The 19,849-nt window shown below is 43.0% G+C and overlaps 1 protein-coding gene across 2 annotated transcripts in view; it reads left to right on the plus strand.

Moving 5' to 3' along the window:
* Positions 1–19,462, plus strand: part of LOC110405337 (neuron-specific protein family member 2) — a 37,248-nt gene extending 17,786 nt beyond the window's left edge. For both annotated transcript variants that reach the window (XM_021410559.1, XM_021410558.1), the window contains exons 4-5: positions 15,845–15,955; positions 17,515–19,462. In XM_021410559.1, the coding sequence (XP_021266234.1) occupies positions 15,845–15,955; positions 17,515–17,706 (303 nt within the window). In that variant the 3' untranslated portion in view covers positions 17,707–19,462. The remainder of the gene's footprint in view (positions 1–15,844; positions 15,956–17,514) is intronic.

Genomic DNA, 19,849 nt, shown 5'->3' on the forward strand with positions numbered 1-19,849 from the left:
AGTGTCCTGGAAGTTTGACCAATTAGGCTTATTCTTCAACTGGATGAGTCACCCCATACATACTTTATAACAAATGTTTAAATAGTTGTGTGTAGATGGGTTACAAGAAAGTGATGTAAAAGAGCATTATGATTGAGCCATCCGTACATAGAATAAATTTCTTTTTACTCCTCCACAGAGAAGCAATGACAGCACTTTTTTCTAAGCAGACTGGCAGTGATTTGTTGGCCTTGCCTCCTCCAGGCCTTTGGAGTGAATCCCTCTATGGAAGTTTTTGAACTGCAAAGATCTTATTGCGGAGTAACGATGTACACCAAGGTTTCTCAGTCTGAAGGGAATAGTGCCTGGTGTTTGCTTTCCATTGTTGCACTTTTTCAAGGTATTGCATGTTACCATGCTTTGCCATCAGCAGTGACACCAAAGCGGTCAAGAAAGGGTCTGCAAATGTGATGACTCTGTCATGCTCCTTTGCAGAACAGTACATCTAAGTCTGTGCATTTGAGGTAGGTCTTACTGCTTCTTTTTTTTCGCAATTGTATTGTTTGTTACAGATTTTGAGAACAAAGATCTCATGCAAGTAACACAAATCGTGTGAGTTTCTGCCCTAATTTCTATCAATGTCAAAATGAGATTAAAATCTCCTTTGATTTTTGAGCAAATTATCCACTGAATCAAAAATCATTACTTCTGGAGGACAAGTTTTCCAATCATTCTGTTTGTCTTCCAAGCAGTCCAGATTTCACAGGAACCAGATGGATTTATGGGGTGAAGAGTGGGTTTCTACCCACTTTCTTGGCTGTCACTTAACTGGTGCTTGGGTTCAAGACATCGGCACCTGCTTATGAGGAAACAAGCTGGAGAAGAGTTGCTGATGGATTTTTTCACTTGACCTAGTCAGAAATCAGGAGTGTTGGTAGACCTGTGCTAGCCCTATCATCTCCTAATAGCACCGGGGCTGGGCTTGAGCGGCCTTTCAGCACAGGCTTAGAATTTGCAGCACGGAGAACTGAGCTGATGCACATTACTGCTTGTCAGGTGCTTGTTTGTGCAAGTTGCACTTCTTATTAAACAAGCTTGTGTGCAAGCAGTTTGACCTCTGCTATCACAAAATGCCACAGAGCTATTAATTACTGCTCTTTCAGAGAGACAGTGCTTCAATGACCACCATCTTGGTGATAGTTACCTACCGTAGTTGTCTGACTTCTCAAATCTTCCAGAGTTCTTTCCTTTTCTTGGAACATTTTCTTAAGAAAGCTGAACTTAACAGTCTCTCAGCGTTGGAATAATTAAACCATCTACTTGTCTTCAACAGAATAAGCTGGGAGTGGGTGTATGGGGGAGAAATTGAGATATGTAAGAAGCAATTTATCTACTTGGAAAAATCAGCTGAAAGTATTGATTACTGCTTCACTGAAGAATACTGGAAACTTCACTCTTTATGCTACAAGTTGGGAAGATTCATTTTCAGAGTCACTGTCTGTGTAATCTGTTCCTGTTCAGTATACTGTGTCAATGTATTTCTTATCTCCAGATCAATCCTTTCCCCTCTCTCCACCCTGAAACCGTTCTAACACATGCAATATCCAGTGGATGTAATGATTCAACAGACTTTTCATCAAGTCCTTAAAATATAGTGGAACCCATTCAAATGTTTCTGTTATTGAAATACCCACACTGAAACAATTAGTTTCCTCTGACCTAATGTGAATGATGTAGAACAGAATGTGTTTGTCTTCAGCCACACCCTACAAAGCTGACTGTGATGCAATATTTGTTCTTTATCAAAAAGAAGCCGGTATCTGAAACACTTAATTAAGAAAGATTATTCTGGGCCTGGGCCAGGGCTTGATTTCATGTTGGTAACAGCTTTGCTGGAATGGAAGGTGCTTTCCCTGCTTGCACCATCAGAGCGTAACCCACTGAATCCCGGCGTGTTCAGCTTGACCTTGTAGTGGGAGGTTCCTCATGTGACAAGCATTGAAATTCAGAGGGAAAGGCAGGTTCTGGGCTTGGACACTTGTGGAGGAAGATGAAGAGTTTTACTCATGAGCAGGAGCAGGTCTGGATTGCGTTATCTCTGTGGGTAATATCCACTGAGGCATGAACAATAGTGTCTTTACAGAGTGGTGCAGAGAATTGCTGTGTGACCTCTACAGACGTTCTGCCAAATGACTGCACCTTGAGCATAGCTTTGAGAAATGCATCATTTCCCTGAATGCATATATTTATCTACCTGTCCATCCTGCCCTTGGTTTGAAAGGACACATCATCACTGCAGCTGGATAGATGATAACTCTTCCTTGCTCTGCAGCACCCTCACAAAACATTGCATTCCTGTTTCTTCACCCCGAACACTGTTTCCCAAACTCATTTTCCTGCAAAAGTCTCCACTGTAGGCCCTGCTTCCATTGTTATGCCACTGATTTATGCTGATAGTTCTTCCCCTAACCTGCAAAAGCATGAATCCCAGGAAAATGGCATAGAGCATTTCATCATGTCCATTCAGTAGCTAAATAAAATTAAAGGTTCCTTCAGTTGTTCAGTTACCACAGGGCAGGAGTAGCTCATGAAGAAATGGCTTTTCTGAGTGCGAGGTGGGCAATTTTCCTTACTGCTTTTTAATACTAACAAAACAATGTTACCATGGTGACTGCCACATCACATCCGTAATCTGGAAGATGCTGAGTGGCTGCTGAAAGATCCCATTACACTGACTAATGTGAGTGGTGCTTGAGGGAGGGAACACATTCTAAAACACAGAGATTTTTCTCACTTTGGTGATAATTGCTACTGTGGCTGTTTCCAGGCTGCACAGCACTCAAGTGGGCAGTGTGATCCTGGAGAACAAGGGACAAATTGGAGGAAAACTGGAAAAGTGGTAGACAGCATGGAGCTCATGAGCAATGGCAATAGCATTTGGGGTCTTGTTGCACTTGCAACAGCATGGAGAATGTTGCAGTAGGTTCCTATTGAGCCTTGTATTCAGAGTGGGGCTTGAGGAGGTGTCTGTATGAGGAGACTGATTTGGGGGCTTATTCAGCCCTTTGAAAGTTCCCAACTATCATCAGGAAATCTCAATTTCTGCTGTACTTAAGTGCCCTTCTGCTCCGTCTGAGGTTGCCTTGGCAGGTTCTTTATTCCCTGTTCTTCTTGCAGGGGTGGCAGGCAGCCCTCATTCCACCTAAGTCTTCTCCAGGCAGCGATAAGTTGGATATCAGGAAAAACTACTCCAAAAGAGAGGGGAGGGATTGGAACAGGCTGCCCAGGGAGGTGGTGGTGTTCAAGAAATCTGTACATGTGGTACTTAAGGACAGGGTTCAGTGGGCAGTATTGGCGGTAGGTGGATGGTTGGACTAGATGATCTTACAGATCTTTTCCAACCTTAATGATACTGTGATTCTGTAGAATGACTTATCTGTGGAGTCTGAGCTTTGAGTTATCTTTGGGCTGAGTGTTTTTCACTGCAGTGCAGAGGTTCTCCGTTTCTCCTTATTCACAGATCCACTGCCCAGCCTTGCCTGGCCTTGATCTGATGTAAGCTAGCACCTGCATGGATTCAGACTCTCACTTGTGGTGCCTATTAAAGGAAATGAGAAATGTTGCTCATCATCTTTCTGCTTCAGCTTAGCTATCATTCTTCTCCTCCTCTGGCTGTAATAGGAAGAAAAGAGAATAGGTCATATCTGTCCTAGTTGTTCTCACAGCTTGCATGGAGATAGATTGATGGAGACATTTGTGATCATCAGTGACAGTTCTAAGCAGTGAGCTGAGTGTGGATTTGTGCTAGAAAACAGATATTTCTAATCACATTCCCAGGTACGGCACTATGAACCCTGCAAGCTTCCCATTGCCATGTCTGTATAAAAGCCTGAGGTTTTTATGAGCATTTCTAGGTAATGCCTAGCTTTCTGGTACAGATGAAGTCTGAGGAAAAGCCAGAAGGAGTTTCCATGTCTAAAACACAGAAAAGACATGGACATTTTGATTTAACTAGAATGCTCTGAGACTTGCTTGAATGCTGCCTAGTAAAATGAGGAAAACACACACACTCTTTTGCAAAGTCAAAAAAAAAAGCTCTCAAATATATTTTATTTTTGCAGTCTGTGAGCACTGGCAGAGTAATCAGCAGAATAGAATTTTTCAGGGTTTTTTTTCTTTACTTGATTTTTGGAGAGAAGAAAGAAGTTAATTGCTATGCAGAAAATGTCTAAAAATGGAAGTCACAGAGTATTCACATGACTAAACGTTTGTGAAGTAGACCTGCTGAATCTGGATTTTCTAAACCATGATATATTGGAAGAAGAAAGGAGTTACAGAGCAGGAACCTCAACTGACCCTTTGCATTGGAATAAAATGCTTGGAAAAGATTTTCATAAGGGACTGCATGGAGATACCCATTCTGTTTAGAAAATGTAATTGAAGTTTCTGTTTAATTTGAATGATTTCTTATGCTATATCTTTGTCTTCAACAACACAGTGTCGTGGTACCTTGTGGTATCTTTGCTGCCCCATAGTAAAGCCTGTTTGTTGAGTAATTTTCTTGTTAGCATTTGAGGTGGAATGAAAGATGTTTAACGCTATTTGGCTGTTGTAGCAAGAAGGACCTAATGGAATGGAGAGGGAAGAGATTTCAGCTAGCTGAAGCGAAGGCAGTTTGTTGACAGTTGTGGAGAGCATTTGGAGTGTTGTAGCCAAACCACAAAATGCTAAAAAAAAATAATCAGAGATGTGAAATGCTTCACTCATATATTTTTCCCATGTAACATTTCATTCTCTCAATTTATAAAGCAGCACAGGCTGCTGATTGAATGCTAAACAGACCTGAGCTCTCTCTTGTTAGCACTTGCAGACATATTAAGCCTGTTGGGCCAGCTAATGGAACTGGCCTCATGCCTTTGAAGGCATCATAATCAACAAGATTTTTTTTGTTGTTGTTTGCTTTTAAAAGAGTAGCTTTTGTAAGTCATTTGCAGCAATAAAGCTTCATATTTCCAATTTAAAATGAAAAGGCTTTTAATTCACAAGTTACCTAGGGAACACTTTGCTCTCCAAGTCCTCACTTTGTCTTTTATATATCACCCACGTAATAAGTTTTTAAAGAGAAGTGGATGTACTGGACCATGAATGCTGCCATATTATTAGCTTTATTTCCTGACCTGTGATGGTAGACATAGAAGCTGAAATGCATGTGAATATGTTAACCTTTCTGAAGGAACAAACTTCCAATCCATTTTATTTTAACCACAAGGGTGCAGTGAACGAATGTGTTTCAATATATGCAAACTTGACCTTCGATTTCACTTCATCTAAGAAGTATGTGGGACTGGGGAATGGTAGGGGGAAGTTATCTTGTTCCCTGAAATATGAAGAGCTTAAATTATTCTGGACATTTTAAAATCCAGTCTTCTGTTGTGATATGGAAACAGCAGTGTAAAATCAAAATGTAAGAAAGTGGTTGGAGAGGAAAATGCGTGGGAAAAAGGGCATGGAGGAATACCATTTTCTGCCTTAGACTTAGTACGTCAGTACTTGAGCCTGAAAGGTTTGCTTCAAAATATACCCTGTGGAAGAAGGTAATTTCTTAAAGCAAACAGACCTCAGCTTTTCTCGGAGCCAGGCCAGTCCTTGGCCATGGGATGGTGTCACTGCTTGGCTGGTTTTGTTGAGCTCGTGTCAGGTCTCACAGAAAGCCAGTAATGGAGCAGGGAACACAGCCGGCCTTTCTCAAGTGTGCAGCCACGTGCCAATCCCTGGATCTATTCTTAGAGCTCCTAACACTTTCCCTGTGCCAAATCCAGTTTGAGGGAAGCAGGGAGGGGGGAAGATTATGCATGCATAAAACTCTTTGGATGTTGAGTCTTGGCAAAGGGTAGGCCAGAAGACATTTTTCCGATGACTTGATTTATCTTGTATTCCTGTCAATGCATTTTAAAAGGCATCCATCATCATGTTCTGCTCACAGCGACCAGAGGAAATGTCACTGCTAAGACTCCGCACGATGCAAAGAGGAAGGGTTAGCTTTAGAGATGTGTCTCTCTACCATAATCCCACTAATGGAAAAAGCCTTTCAAATTAGTGGTCTGGAAGGAAGTCTCTTCCAGGATTGCTCAGATCAGCTTTTTCTGAAATAGCATGCCATTTCATGAATGGGACCGTGGTTTTGGGAGGAAAAGCACCATTACAAGCAGTGTTCCTGAGTCATTCCACTTGTTTATTTTTAGGCTTTTCCTTCTCTGCTCTGTTCTTCTAAAGGTAGCAGGGTGACAGAAATAAGGAGAGAAGGCTTGTGTAGTTGAATTATTCTTGTTGGAGGAAGGGAAAAAGACCTTTTACCACCTTTCAAAAAAGGCTATGTATTTCTTTGGTGTTCTTTGGTGTTCCTAAAAAGAATAGTACACCCTCTCAATACACACAGCCTATCCTGAGCATAAGGGACTGGTCTTGGAGCCTATTGTAAGGAGAAGGGCTTTACATTTTAACAGTAAGAGCTCAAAATATGACTGTTCGCACTAGTGCAGCTCTTAAAGATGTCACTGCGTCTTCTGCACAGGTAACATGGTTTGAATGATGAGGATCTGTGTGTCATGTGTAACATAGCACATATTGGAAAGTACTTGTTAGAGGGCAAAAAAACAATGTTTGGTTTGTCTTCCAATGAACTTTTATTAAAGTAATAGAGGAAACATTTTTAATGACACTAAATGGCAGAAAAGGAAAAGCAAAACAGAGTTTTTTTTATCTCCACCTAAGTAGAAATTCACTAACATTCAGCAATCAAAGCATCCTCCTTGAAAAAGGCATTTCAGAACTTCCATAAGGAACAGTTGTAAACTGAGCCATGAATTTTCCATTCAAGGGGTTTGACTTGGCACAGAAAGACATCATGCAGACCACAGCTGGCATCAGGCACAGTGAAAAGATCTGAGGCTGTTAGTGCCTAAACAGCCACTAGAAATTATATTACATGGTGGAGACTGGCTAATATAATTGAGCCAGCTAGTTATTGTGCACGTAATTTAATTATTTGACAAATTGCTTAGAAACACAGTGTTCTTGTTCCATACTTGTGCTGCACTCATAGTATTAAGAGGCACAGAGCTGAGGAATTGCTGGTGGATATCTAGTCATCTCAGCAGATAGACACTTACTTTAAAGATCTGCAAACATGAAAATGTTCACTGGTGGGGACATGGTGGAGTAGTGTATGCAGGGATGGGTAGAGCCAAAGGGAACACAGCAAAGACAGGAAACTGGCTCAGAGATAGCTAGTGCTTTTTCTAGTGGCTACATTTGGGGCTTAGGATGGTTGGAGAGATGACTCCCTCTTTCCTTTGCCTCTAACCTGTAAGCCCTTTGGACTTTGCTGGGCTGTCTGGGTTGAAAGAAACCTATGAAACAGTGGAGCAGATGGGAGATTTTTTGCACCCCAAGATTATAATATCCTCACGGATGGTGTTCAGCAGTCCTAGGAGAACTGGGGCCGAGTTATTTTATGGTCATGAATTCAAAGATAAGAAAACAAAACCAAACACAAACCTTTAAACCTTTAAACCTTTAACTTTTAACCTTTATGTGTAGAAGCCATGTAACCGAAAGGAGTACTTTCCCAGAACTCTGAAGATTTAGGCACTTGACAAAGCATCTCCTAGAGGCTAATTAAGAATCTGGACACCATCTGGAATAAAGCTGGGCTGTAATAATGAAGGACAAATCCTACATCTTCTTGAACAGTACTAGGCAAATATGAAGACTCTATTTTACCACTTTATTTGTTAGCCTTTCAAAATTCCAGAGGCTGTTGTTCTCAAAAAATCAGCAAAACCAGCAACGTATTACAAAAGGGTTGTTATAAATCAGGACAGAAATGCCATTTTTGAATAAGTGCAGCCAGATGAATTTTATTGGTGAAGCAGATCACTTTGTGTAACAGGGTGCTGCTTCACTACATTGCTTCTTTAGCCATCTAAACAGTAGATACATCCTCTTCTTAGGGTGTATTTCACAGTCCTTGTCTCCCTGGTCAATCCATCTGAGTAATCGGTCACACAGTGGCTCCCTCTCTGCCTGTTTCTGGATTTTCTTACAGGATGCTGAAGTCGGAGTGGTTCACATTTGGATTTCATCTTGGCATGCAGGTGGGAGGCAGCCAGGATAGACAGCTGGATCTGGAGCTGGGATCTGCTCCAGAGTCTTTCACTTTAGCTGTAGCTTTCATGTCAAGATTTAATGTTGTCAATCTTACATCTAATTATCAGTTGGAAGAAGTTACAGAATGAAGGGGAATAAATTACTCTCCTAAATTTTTCACTGTCAAGCATAAATTCTTATAATAAGATCATGAGTGTATGATAGTAGAGCGCGATGTCCTTACAGCTAAAAAATTTCTCCTGAGTAGCAAGATTTCTGGGACTGGCCCAGTGGTACACTGGCTGATGATTTTGCTTTTTTATTGTAGGTTGTTAACAAGGTTGTCAATGGGTTGATAGCTTTCCAGGTCGAATGGCATTAGCATAAACCATGGAAAGAGCCCTGTTGCCTATCCAAGCATAGCTCTTATGTAGCTCTTCTGTGAAAATAATCTTGACAGAATTTCTGCCAATTTTGTTTGCATCAAACTTTGCCTAATTCTGAGTCTTTCTTTTATAAAGAGAAAATTTAAACAGAATTTCTACAGCTGAATTGCTTTTTAAAGGTCACAGAATTGCCCCAAACCCAGGAACACTGGATGATGTATCCTGGAGAACCAGACATGGCATTCACAGTGACACCATTTCCTGACAAACTTGTCTGTGTAGAGAGTGGACTGCAGTGTAGGAATGGACAGAGGCATCTGGCTGCTGAGGTCCCCTATTTCCATCATAGCTGCTAAGATTAAACTCTGCAGAATATGTTAAATGATATTTATCCAGTAATCAAACTGTGATTTCCTTGACTGCAGCACACAACTCTGTGCCCTCTGAGAGCATTAATTCTCTTCTGGATGCTGTCTGGTTCTTCTCTAGATAGCAATGCTTTTACTGCCGTGGGATCTTCCTGGATGCTATCCTGAGCATATACAAGCACATATGTTGAGTGCTCTGTGGTATCTGTGTCAAACACTTATTTGCTAGGTTTAGAAAGGAAAACATGGCTTGATGATGTCTAAGAAATCCTACCCCAATGGATGAAAACCTGGGCTTGCTAGCATCACACAAGCATTGCATGAGCACTGGAGAGATTTTGTCTGGTTTTCTTCAAACAGATAAATAGAAATCATGTTGTCTGTTTGCATCCTGAGAATTTTTTACTTTGGCAGCAATTGGAGGATGAATTTAAAGGCCGTGGCACCTAGGACTTGTGCCTGGTCCACAAAGAGCAGGAGGTTCTTGCTGAGTTTCTCCAAGGCTGCACTCACTGTAGCTGTTTTCCTCCCAAAGAAACAGCAGCACAGTGGTCTTCAAAAGAAATTTCAGACAGCAGATGAGAAGACTGCTGGCTGAGTATCAGCTGTGATGGACTGTGCTTTAGTATTGGAGCCCAGGCATTGCAGTGTTGTACCAGGTGAGCTGGAGAGTTGAGTTCTCAACCAGAAACCCAGACTGAGCTATGTCAGAGCAATATATGAAAGCCCAGAATGGACAATTTCTTACCCCTCTGAAGACACCTGGGCCTACACATGGTGCCAAATTACTACTGATTTTAGTGTCCTGTAGGAAACTAGAGGAGATTTCGACATTTGTAGTCTGAGTCTGAAGGACTCATTCAATTTATTAAATACAAGAACTCAGTGGGGAAAGAGAGAGCTGTCCCTTTAGTTTTATTAAGCCCTAGTTTAAGCTACATGGAGGATCTCCATATGAATGTCTAATCTTTCTGGAATTTTACTGAGATTTTTCTGCTGTCCATATTATGTAGAGCAAATTTGTTAGATTAGTTATGATTAATTTCATAGAACAGTTATGATTTGGGCTAGGAAAAAAAAAGCACCTTCATTTTTCCAATAGTTATTGCTTCACAGTTTTGTAAGACATAGTGTTCATGGTGAGATGGCTTGCAATCGAGTGCTCATGTTCTGTTTTCTTTCCCTACCCAATTTTTTATTTTTATTTTTAACCATTTTTATGCTGAGTTCTCACAGGGTGAACAATATATAAAGGCGGAATGACAAGCTCCAACACCAGAGCCATGACTATAAGTTATATTTCTCCAGCTGGTAATGTAAGTAATATGTTGTTTAAGTGGAAAAAAAACCTGCAAACCCCTCAACTCACCAGCATAGGTTGGATGCTGAATACTAATGGAGAGCTGTCTGCATTCAGTCCCCACTGGGAAAAAAAATATTTGTCAACTCAGTTCGAACAGTGCATAAATTTGAGGGAGCTGCCATCTGTTGACGGACCCTTCCCCCACCTGCACTGCCTGAAAAACATTCCTTCTAAATATCTGCTCTATGTGGTAGTGTTCCCATCAGCCTTAGCTCGGGATCTGCCTTTCTCTGCTTCCTTCTGTGTTTTCCCCAGGTGCTTCCAGAGAATTTAGATTTCACAGGACTCTAGGGCACCAAAGTACCTCCCTGATCTGTGCGGCAGTCAGGAACAGCCCAAGGCTCTGTAGCTCAGCAGGTCATCAACACTGCATTCAAATCCTCATATGCAAATCAGAGCCTTAAGGTCTGAGTTTTGGAGTGACTCACTGCTCCCAGGTCTTGTTGACTATTGTGGGGAACAATGGGTGCACACTGTCTTTACAAAATGAGGCCAGCAGGAAGGATTCCTCAATGGGTGATACAAAAGCCAGGTCAATGGAACACTGCTGCAATTAGATATCATCCCACTGGAGCAAAACCTAGTGGCAACTCATGTTGCTTGTTGAGAATATATCTTGTTTTTGTCTGTGCTGCTGTGAAAACACCGTGTCCTTCTATGGGAAAGATGGGGAGGAACTGAGTCAACATGCTTGTGTTGATGGGAGCTTAACATCATCTTCCAGTGACATCAGGGGCCTCAGATCAAACCTTTTCCATTTTTTGTGGTGAACGGGGAGACTTTGGGTGTGGAAGTGATGTTATCTCTGCTCTGTTCCAGCAGACGCTCCCCTCTTAGGGGAACCTTTGAGAGCTGTATATGACTTTGGGGAAGGGGTGAGCAAGTATCCCCCTCCAGCTACCCACTCAAGCAGTCACACATGACAGATTCATGCCTGTAGCACTTCCAGGTTTTATCTGCTCACTAAATTTTATTTCCCCTCTGTGAGTGTTTATATTGCTCAGAGACTGCCAAGGTTCATGTTATTCATTAAAAAGAAAAAAAAAAGTGGAGGTTTATTAGGTATTACAGCTCTGTGATTCTTTGGTGTTTGAATGCTAATTAAGCTTTGTATTCTCTGGAATAGAGGTGGGTCTTAGCTCTGACTTGGCGAAATATCCAGGGATGTATTTTTCCTTCCTTTTCCTCTGGGTTTTAACATCGTACACGACATTTCATCCCAGAACAATTTTACACTATGCATCATCATGTGTAATATGGTGTCACGCTGTAATTTTGCAAGTGCATGAAATGGCAGGAGGGAGGTGAAAATGGGCTCAATTACACCCAGGAGGGAGAAGAAAGCTCAGCGGAAGGGACCTGCTCCTGGGAGGTAATGAATTGGGTGTCAGCACTTTGCTGGAGCAGAGCGAGAGAGCAGATGGGAATTTATTATTTTAGGGGCTCAGTGGGCAGACAAGAGGAAAGGAACCAGTCAAATCACATTACTAATGGTCATTTCCGCAGGCTGTGTGCACACAGGGGATTTAGAAAAAGAAGAGACATTCATTCTATCTCCAGACAGCTCAGTTCTTCTGATTTTGAAGGCCAAAAGAAGAACTTGGCTGTTTTATCTAGCTCAGAGTGAGAAGGCTTCAAAACAACTTTGGTGACAGCTCTTGGGGAAGGCAGACATGGAGTTGTTCTGGATGAGGGAGGCATCCCACAATTCCGGGAACATTCCCCTTTCACTGCCTCTTCTTTAGGTGCTGTCAGCCCTGAAGATCCCTGATGGATTTAATTCGAAGTGGACTTTACCATTCCTTGCTGCATCTTTGCATGCCCTGTCAATGTTCCTCTATTTCTTCCAAGTTGCCAGGGCTCTTTTCCACATTCTGTAGATTTTCTTCTTTGAGGTTTTCCATGAGCTCCTTGCTCATCCATGTGGGTCTCCTGCCATCTTTGCCTGATTTCTTATTCTTAGGGATGATCTTGAGCTAGCCCTTCCATTTGCTAAACAAATCTAGAGGATGACCATCTTATTTCTCGGAAACAAGAGGTGCTTTCTCACCGAGTTACGCTCTGTGTATTCATGGGTGGTATTTAGTATAATTTCAGTGAACTTTGCTTCTTCCTTTAACCTGATCCCAAGTTTGTTCCTCCAGGTTAACCCAAGTGAGATTTCTTCATTCATGGTACGCTGTAATTATGGTAGACCAACCAAACTGGAGAACAGAGCATTTCTTATTTTCTGAGCTCATTGCCAAGGCTGGCCTCTAAACACTGGTTTTGGTAGACCAAACTGACCGAAAACGGGACTTGTACCACTGTCATATGTGTATTACTACTTACATTGTTATGAGAGGGGTTACTAGGCCTACTGTGCTCTACTTTAAAATGGGAAAGAATTGACGAACAATTTTTCTATGGGGGACATGCTCTTTCACACTGGCCTGCAAGATCAGGTTCTTTTTGGAGAGGGTTCTTTTTTGTATGTCTTCTGTTGGAAATAGTAGAGAGTGTAGGCATACATAATCCAGGAAGTGTCTCCTTTTGACTATACTTTTTTAAACTGGCATTATTTTTTTCTTTTTTTTCTCTTTTTTGAGGTGTAATATGACTTCCCCTGGGGGCAGAAAACACGGCAAATTCTGTTTCCATCTCCCTTGAATCCATCTGAGGCTTCTTAATCAGCGCTATGAAAAGGGACATGACTTCCTTGGGTTGGGAACCCACGGACTATGTTAAAACTGGTCTGAAATATTTCTGTTCAAACTCACAGTCCAACGTGCTTTGCTGGAGAGGAAGTGGAGCTCATATTTTCTTGGTCACTAGTGAAATTCATACAGCTGTACTCCTCTTTTACCGGCTATCTCTTCAGCACACCAGAACTTTTACACATGTTCTCTGATGAGACCCAGCAATAAGTTCTTCTCCCTGTGCCCCTGTGCACCTGTCTTTTGCTTAATTAACCCATTTTGCAGCAGATTAAGCCCCAAGGAGGAAGTTAATACGAGCAGTTATTCTAAAAGGAGAGTCAGGGCTTCAGTGAATCCCTGATCCAAAAAGCCTATTAGCTCCAATCTTACCCAATCATCTTACCTTTTTGCACTTTTATTCTAAAATATTCTGATTTAACAATTAATTTATGAATCACTCCTGCTAGATATAGTCTCCGTACCTCTCTTTTTCCTGGGATTTGAACAGGATGTGATGGGTTAGATTTGGCATCATACATGCAGATGTAACTTCACTCTTTCTTTTCATCTTAAAAGAGCCACCACAATTGTAGTTCTGGATTTTCTAGCATTTGCCAAGGCTGCTTTAGCTTCTCTGAGAAACTGCACCAGTGCATTATGTGCTTTGGAATACATCTAACCAGGCAGTGCAACCCTCTGCAGGATGGGTGAGTGTGGGATGTCCCCTTCTGCACAGTAAAGCAATGACAGTGGCCCCTCTGGGTCTGTGCAGGGATTGCATATCTTACAGCTTCTCAGAGTGACAGCCACTGCAATGACCAAAGGAGGGAATTAGAGCATAGCTCGGTGTGAGACAATATTAAGCAATTAGCATGCATGTATTGATACATTACATATTATTGATATATAAATAATACTATATTGATGAATTCTGAGATGTATCCAGCGTGTCATTTATTAGCTGCTGTTCTTTACAAGCCTGGTCACTGTGCTGTGGGAATTAACTCCAATTTTCCCCTCTGTACTATGACCAATCTCCTACACATAGTTAAGGAACAACTGCTGCCTGTACATACTATTGAATTTCCTTGGACACCTATACAAGGAAATAAAGATAGTTGTGATGTAACTGTAACAGCAAAAGGGTGAGTGGACCAATAGCTGAATAATTAGATAGAAATGAAAAAATTGTGGTTCTTCCTTGCTTGGACAGTGGGTGACAATGACTACATTTCATACAGGTAAATGCAGCCCTGTTATTGGGGAGGGGGCATATTTTGGATGTCTGTTTTGTTTATAAGGATGAGCACATGCCTGGTTTGTTGGGAATACGCCTGCAGGGTAAGCACACAGTTCCTGCCTCTTACTGCCATTGCAGTTCTCTCAGTGGTTCAGTTTTGATGCAACCAGTGAGAGTTTGCAGCCCTGAGCTCTGCTCCTGGTGGGAAAGCTGGAATCAGGAGCAAGCAGATTGAGAGTGGGGTAGGAAAAAGCCTCATTAATCCCTTTCCCTCTTGTAAACTCATGCCTGACCTCAACCTTTTGTTGTAGGAATGTCCTTGGTGCAAGCTCCTATAGGCTCCAGAGCACAGGAAATTGCAGCACCCTTCTCGTGCAGGCAAACATCCTGCCAAATCCTGCCTGGTGGTGCCCAGCTCCAGCTCCCTGCCCATGCTGCTGGTCATGCAACAGTTCTAAATGATCTTTTACTGCTGTTCACACCTCCATCATCTCAATAAATGAATTTATTTGATTCTGAGCCCTAGTTTGCATGGTAACACTGAAGCTCCAGGGATTATGATTTTTCTCACGCCAGTCTGGATGGGCATGAGACATCCCTCAGCAGGATGGGTTACTGTAATGTAGGCAGTAGAAGTCTAGAGGCTTTTGCACTGCTTTTGTTGAACTACCAGCTGGGACCAAGAAACCTTCAGACAAGGGGACAAGGGAGCTGGAGCTGGTGCTGTCCCAGGTGTTTCAAACATACACCCATGTGCATACACCCTGATGGAGTGATTATCAACTTGAACCTCAGTGCATTTGGACAATGTGTACTTGGGACTCCTGCTCAGTATGTAGGAAGGACACAGGTTTTAGCTCAGCTAAAACCAAGGATCAGGGCTTCAGACCGGGCATCTGAACTGGGACAGTAAACTCGCTGTTAAATGGACAATCTAATAGGGGCCTGGAAGAACTAGAAAGAAGGAACTACAGCAAAGGAACAGAGCAGCACAGCTAAGAAGCCTGCGCAGGAATGAGGAAAAGGAATATCTGGGCTTGGTTGTATCTGGTACCTCCAACAATGGGATCTGGAATGCTTACAGAGACAGCAGCCATGCCTCCTGCCTGCCTGCTTCTGGGCGTGCTGTGGGTATACATGCTGGCTTTTGTCAGTGGTTGGCTGTTCTCTTTTGACAGCTTTGATAAATTGAGAAGGATTTCTCCCCCTCTTCTTCTGCAAGCAACTCGAGGAGTAACTTAGCCTTGCAGCAGAAGGCACAAAGGGACATGCTACTACAGCCTTGTTCTTCCTACCTGCTTACCTACCTCTGCTATCAGAAAAATGGTATCTTGCCACAGCTGTGAGGCCACTTACCTGCACAGATCAGGCTCTGAATGTGCAGCCTCTGGCTGCTGGTGATGAGAGCCTGGGAACGCAAAGTCTCCAAGAAGACCAAAAGCATTGCAAGGGGTTAAACACAGGAATGTGCACTCCTGAAAGTCTGCGGGAGGGATAGAAGGATGTGGTGATTCAGGGCTATTGGATCTAGCCTTCATTCAATTACCATGCTTAGTTAAGTACTGCACAGTGAAGTGAAGACTGCAGTCTGTTAGGATGGATGTTACTATAAGTCATTTAATTATGAGGTTGCTCGTATGCCATTTTAACATATGTAGAGTAACATTATCCCTCTTTTGTAGGTCACTATCCTCATAAGTCTGGCTCTTGCATTCCTTGCCTGCATAGTGTTTCTTGTGGTATACAAAGCCTTTACTTACGACCACAGTTGCCCAGATGGATTTGTTTATAAGGTAAGAAACTTCAGACGGATGAATTGCCTGAGATAATGATAGACTCTATATGACTACATGGTTACAGTCTGGTCTGCTTTTTTGACCAGACCAAACAGAACATTTGGCAAGAATGTGTTGAAATGGGTAAAGTGTTATGGGAAATGTGGGGTTGCATCTGCTTCCATCAGCTACTGTTACACTGTAATTGTTGGGATTAGCTTTGGTGAACACTACAGACAGATGTTCAGGAACAATCCCTCCTATTTGTGAATGGATTTATTGCAGCTGGAATATCCCATGTTTGCTTCCCACACACTCAAGTGACCAAGGTTTACTAGCATACATTTTAATGCAAGGCAAACTCCCAGAGTGCTGGCACATGTGTCCTTTCTGGAAGAAATCCAAATGTGCCCATTGTGTTCATTTATTGTGCTTTTGAGCATCTATCAAGAACAAAGCCATGTAACCTAGCTGCTGAAAGCCTTCTGCCCCGTGGTTTTACATCAAATATTCACAGAGAACTATTTGCTTGCTCTGCTGAGATTAAAAAAAACATATTGCAAAATAGTTCACTCACCCTTTGCTGCAAATGAACTCATAAACACGCAGGAGGCTTGACCACACTGGGGATGGTCTGTGAGCTGGAAAATAGAGTAAGCTTATTTGTACAGTAGCTACTGTGAATTATTCTCTTAGGTTGTATAAAAGTGAAGTTAGGACTCAGACGTGAATTTCAGAGTCAGATCCAAACCTGAACTTCTGAAAAGATTAAAGGCTTTGAACTCAGATTTCTGCTAATCACATTGATGTGGGAATGGGGTCGTCTCATCATTTAATAATAATCATACCTGGGACCCTTTATGTCATTGGTGCTACTTTGTGAATGCCAACCCGTCTGGTATTTTTTACTGTTTCATTGCTCTTTTACAGCTGCTGCAAAGTGAACTGATTTATCTGTGCAGTTGTTAGCACACAAGTGCTCACAGTAGTGTAGAGGAGACACAATGGCAGTGTCTGCACAGCCAAGGAGCTCTGACAAGGGCCGAGCAGTTGGGCCATACTTCCTACCATCCTTCCAAGGTGGCTGTCCTACAGGTCAGGGATAAGACATAGCAACAGAGCTGCACATCTACAGCTCACTCTGCCTCTGTCTGTCCTCTGCCTGGCTGAGGATTAATCCTGAACTTCACTCTATGGAGCTCTCACTCCATCAGGACAGAAGCTGCCCAAGTACTCTGGTAGGACTCCTGGCAGTGGCCTCGGTCCTTGCATATGCCAGTAACATACTGAACCCCTCAAATCTTCATTTTACAGCCCCCATTTCCAACCCAGCAAGGAAACCTGCCTTCAATCAGGGTTGCCAGTAGCAACAGGCTTGGAAGGCTGCTGCCGAGTCTAAACTTTGTGCATTCCCACATGGCTGCTGAAAGGCAATAGGGGTTGTGCAGCAGATGCTCTTGCTGCAGCACATGAGTCAAACTTCATCTACGCAAACACCTAACGACGAGATTTTTAAAAGGAGAGCCTGAGGCTGATGGGACCCTTCTTTACTTCTCTTGCTTTCTCCCCCTTTCCAGCATAAGCGGTGCATCCCGGCCTCCCTGGATGCCTACTACTCTGCACAGGATTCCAACTCCCGGGGCAGGTTCTACACCGTCATCAGCCACTACAGCATGGCCAAGCAGACCAGCTCCCGGGCTGTATCGCCCTGGCTGTCCTCAGGGTCAGTAAACCATGAAGCCAAGGCTGCCAAAACAGAAGGTCATTAAAATTAATGAGTGGTGATGGGCAAAGTGGGAGGGTGGGGGGACAACACCATGTCTATACTGGATTGCTCTAATTGAGAGTGGGTGCTGTGCTAACAGCACGATGGGAATAAATAAGACCCAAGTGCGGGAGTCATCTTAATGGATATTTCTTTTTGTGCATTGTTCTCGTTGATTTGTAACCGAGTCGAGCTCTTGTACAAAGGCATGTTTGATGTTGACTGTACCTTACGATGTAAAAATATTTTTAAATCATTGCTTAACTATTTGTTAGAAAAAAGAAATTAAAAAACAAAAAAAGCAAATTAGATAAACAGCCAGAGAGGGTAAAAGCAGCAAAGGGAATCCTGCAAAACGTTACCATTGCTGGAAAGCTGTGACACGGGCTTAACATGCAGTAGAAGAATAGCTGAAACCCTTTTTGAGAGACAGGGTAGAGAGAACCTGTCAGAGGGACACTGCAGTGTTGTTTAGCTTGCCAAAGGGGGGGGGTTTGGTATCACATTGAATCCAGTATCGATGTGCATTTGCTGATAAATACAAGTATCCCCCTCCTCCCTCAAACATACACAGGTGCAAGAACACCTGCACACACACCTGAACAGGGGCTTAAGCAAATCCAGGAAGATCCAGGCATTCCTAAGGAGCTGTCACTGCTCCAGTGATCTCAACTGGGCTCTGAAGTCCTGGCTGGTATGTGGATGTGGAGCAGGATGAAAACTGCTGGAGTGAAACCAGGAGTGTACTTCTGAGCACAGAGCTGGTGGCAGTCAGAAGATCGGGGCTTTGTCTACTTCTGGCATGGATTTCCTGAGTGACCTTTAGTGAGTTATGTGAGGTTTCATCCTTTGGGGCCTCCCACCTGAGGGTCACCAGGAGACCAAGAAATGCCATTATAACATGAGGAGCTTCCCAAGAGTGGTGATAGTATAAAATATTGCTAAGCCTCTATTATTTTTCCCCTCACCCATGAAGAAAGATGCTCCGGCTTCCCTCCTTCAGCATCAGTTACCTTAGCCTTTAATGTCACTCTAGGCAGTCAGGGTGGGTTGGCCACAGTGTACTCCCAGAGTAGAAGGGTCCCATCAGATCTCTGCTTGCATACCCAGAACAGACCCCAAGCTTAGGCCAATGCCGGCTGGTGTAACACATCCTCTCCCCACAAATGACATGTACAGTTAGAGAAGAGTGGTGGGACTTTAAAAAAAGGGATTCTGTTATTCAGAGCCACTACTTGGCCCATTGCTGAGGTTCTGCTGCTTGGCAGCGCAGGCAGGAGATGCTGAGTAGCAGGAGCAGAGTGCACATGGAGGGCAAGGTTTACGTTGTACTAAGGCTGCTTTTTTCAGATTTGTGGCTAGACTGGGATGGAAATTAGGAACTGACCCCTTCTTCCCCCGCATTGGGCGGTTTTGTCCTCCATTTCGCATACATAGACACTAGAGGGTGTAAATGAGGGCAGAACTCCTCAGTCCTAACAGGCATCATGATAAATAACTGTATAGTGTAGCTAAAAATGTAGTGCCAAATGTCATCGTCTGATCTCCTCTCCTCCCTTCTCCTTCCATCTGTAAATTCATTTCTCACTCAAAATGTACAAACCACTCCCTCCACCCAAAATCCAAACTCCAGCAAACCACTGAACAGTTTATAATTTTGTGGTGTATTTTTTGTCAGTAGGTAGCAGAGACTGAAGTATTTTTTGGTGTAATTCTTGAACTTTTCTGACGGGATTAAAATAAAGCTAGATGTGACTGAGCGTCTCTGTGGCTTGGGCAGGTTTCTTTGGTGGCATGTTGGGAGGTGGTGGTGGGGACGGTGATGGGTGCATGTCGGGAGCTGCAGAATGAGGCCGAACCCATTACTCTATTAGAGGCCTGTTTTTCTTTTGCCCAATGTTTTGACATGGAAACTAGGCAAAAATACCTCTCTTTAGCCTGCACCATCATGTGCTATTATGTGCTGTTCCTATCAGGATGTCAGCACTTGCTGCAGTGCAGCAGAGGTGATGGAAAAGAAACGCAATGGTTGCAAAATCGATTCTCCACAGGTCCTTGTGGAGCAGGGCACATCTCAGACCTATCCTGTGGCCTTGAGAAAAGACGCAGGTGCGTTCTGATGGCCTCAGAGTCAGGATGGATCTGGG

The sequence above is a fragment of the Numida meleagris genome, chromosome 12 (assembly GCF_002078875.1).
Source record: "Numida meleagris isolate 19003 breed g44 Domestic line chromosome 12, NumMel1.0, whole genome shotgun sequence".
Taxonomy (NCBI): domain Eukaryota; kingdom Metazoa; phylum Chordata; class Aves; order Galliformes; family Numididae; genus Numida; species Numida meleagris.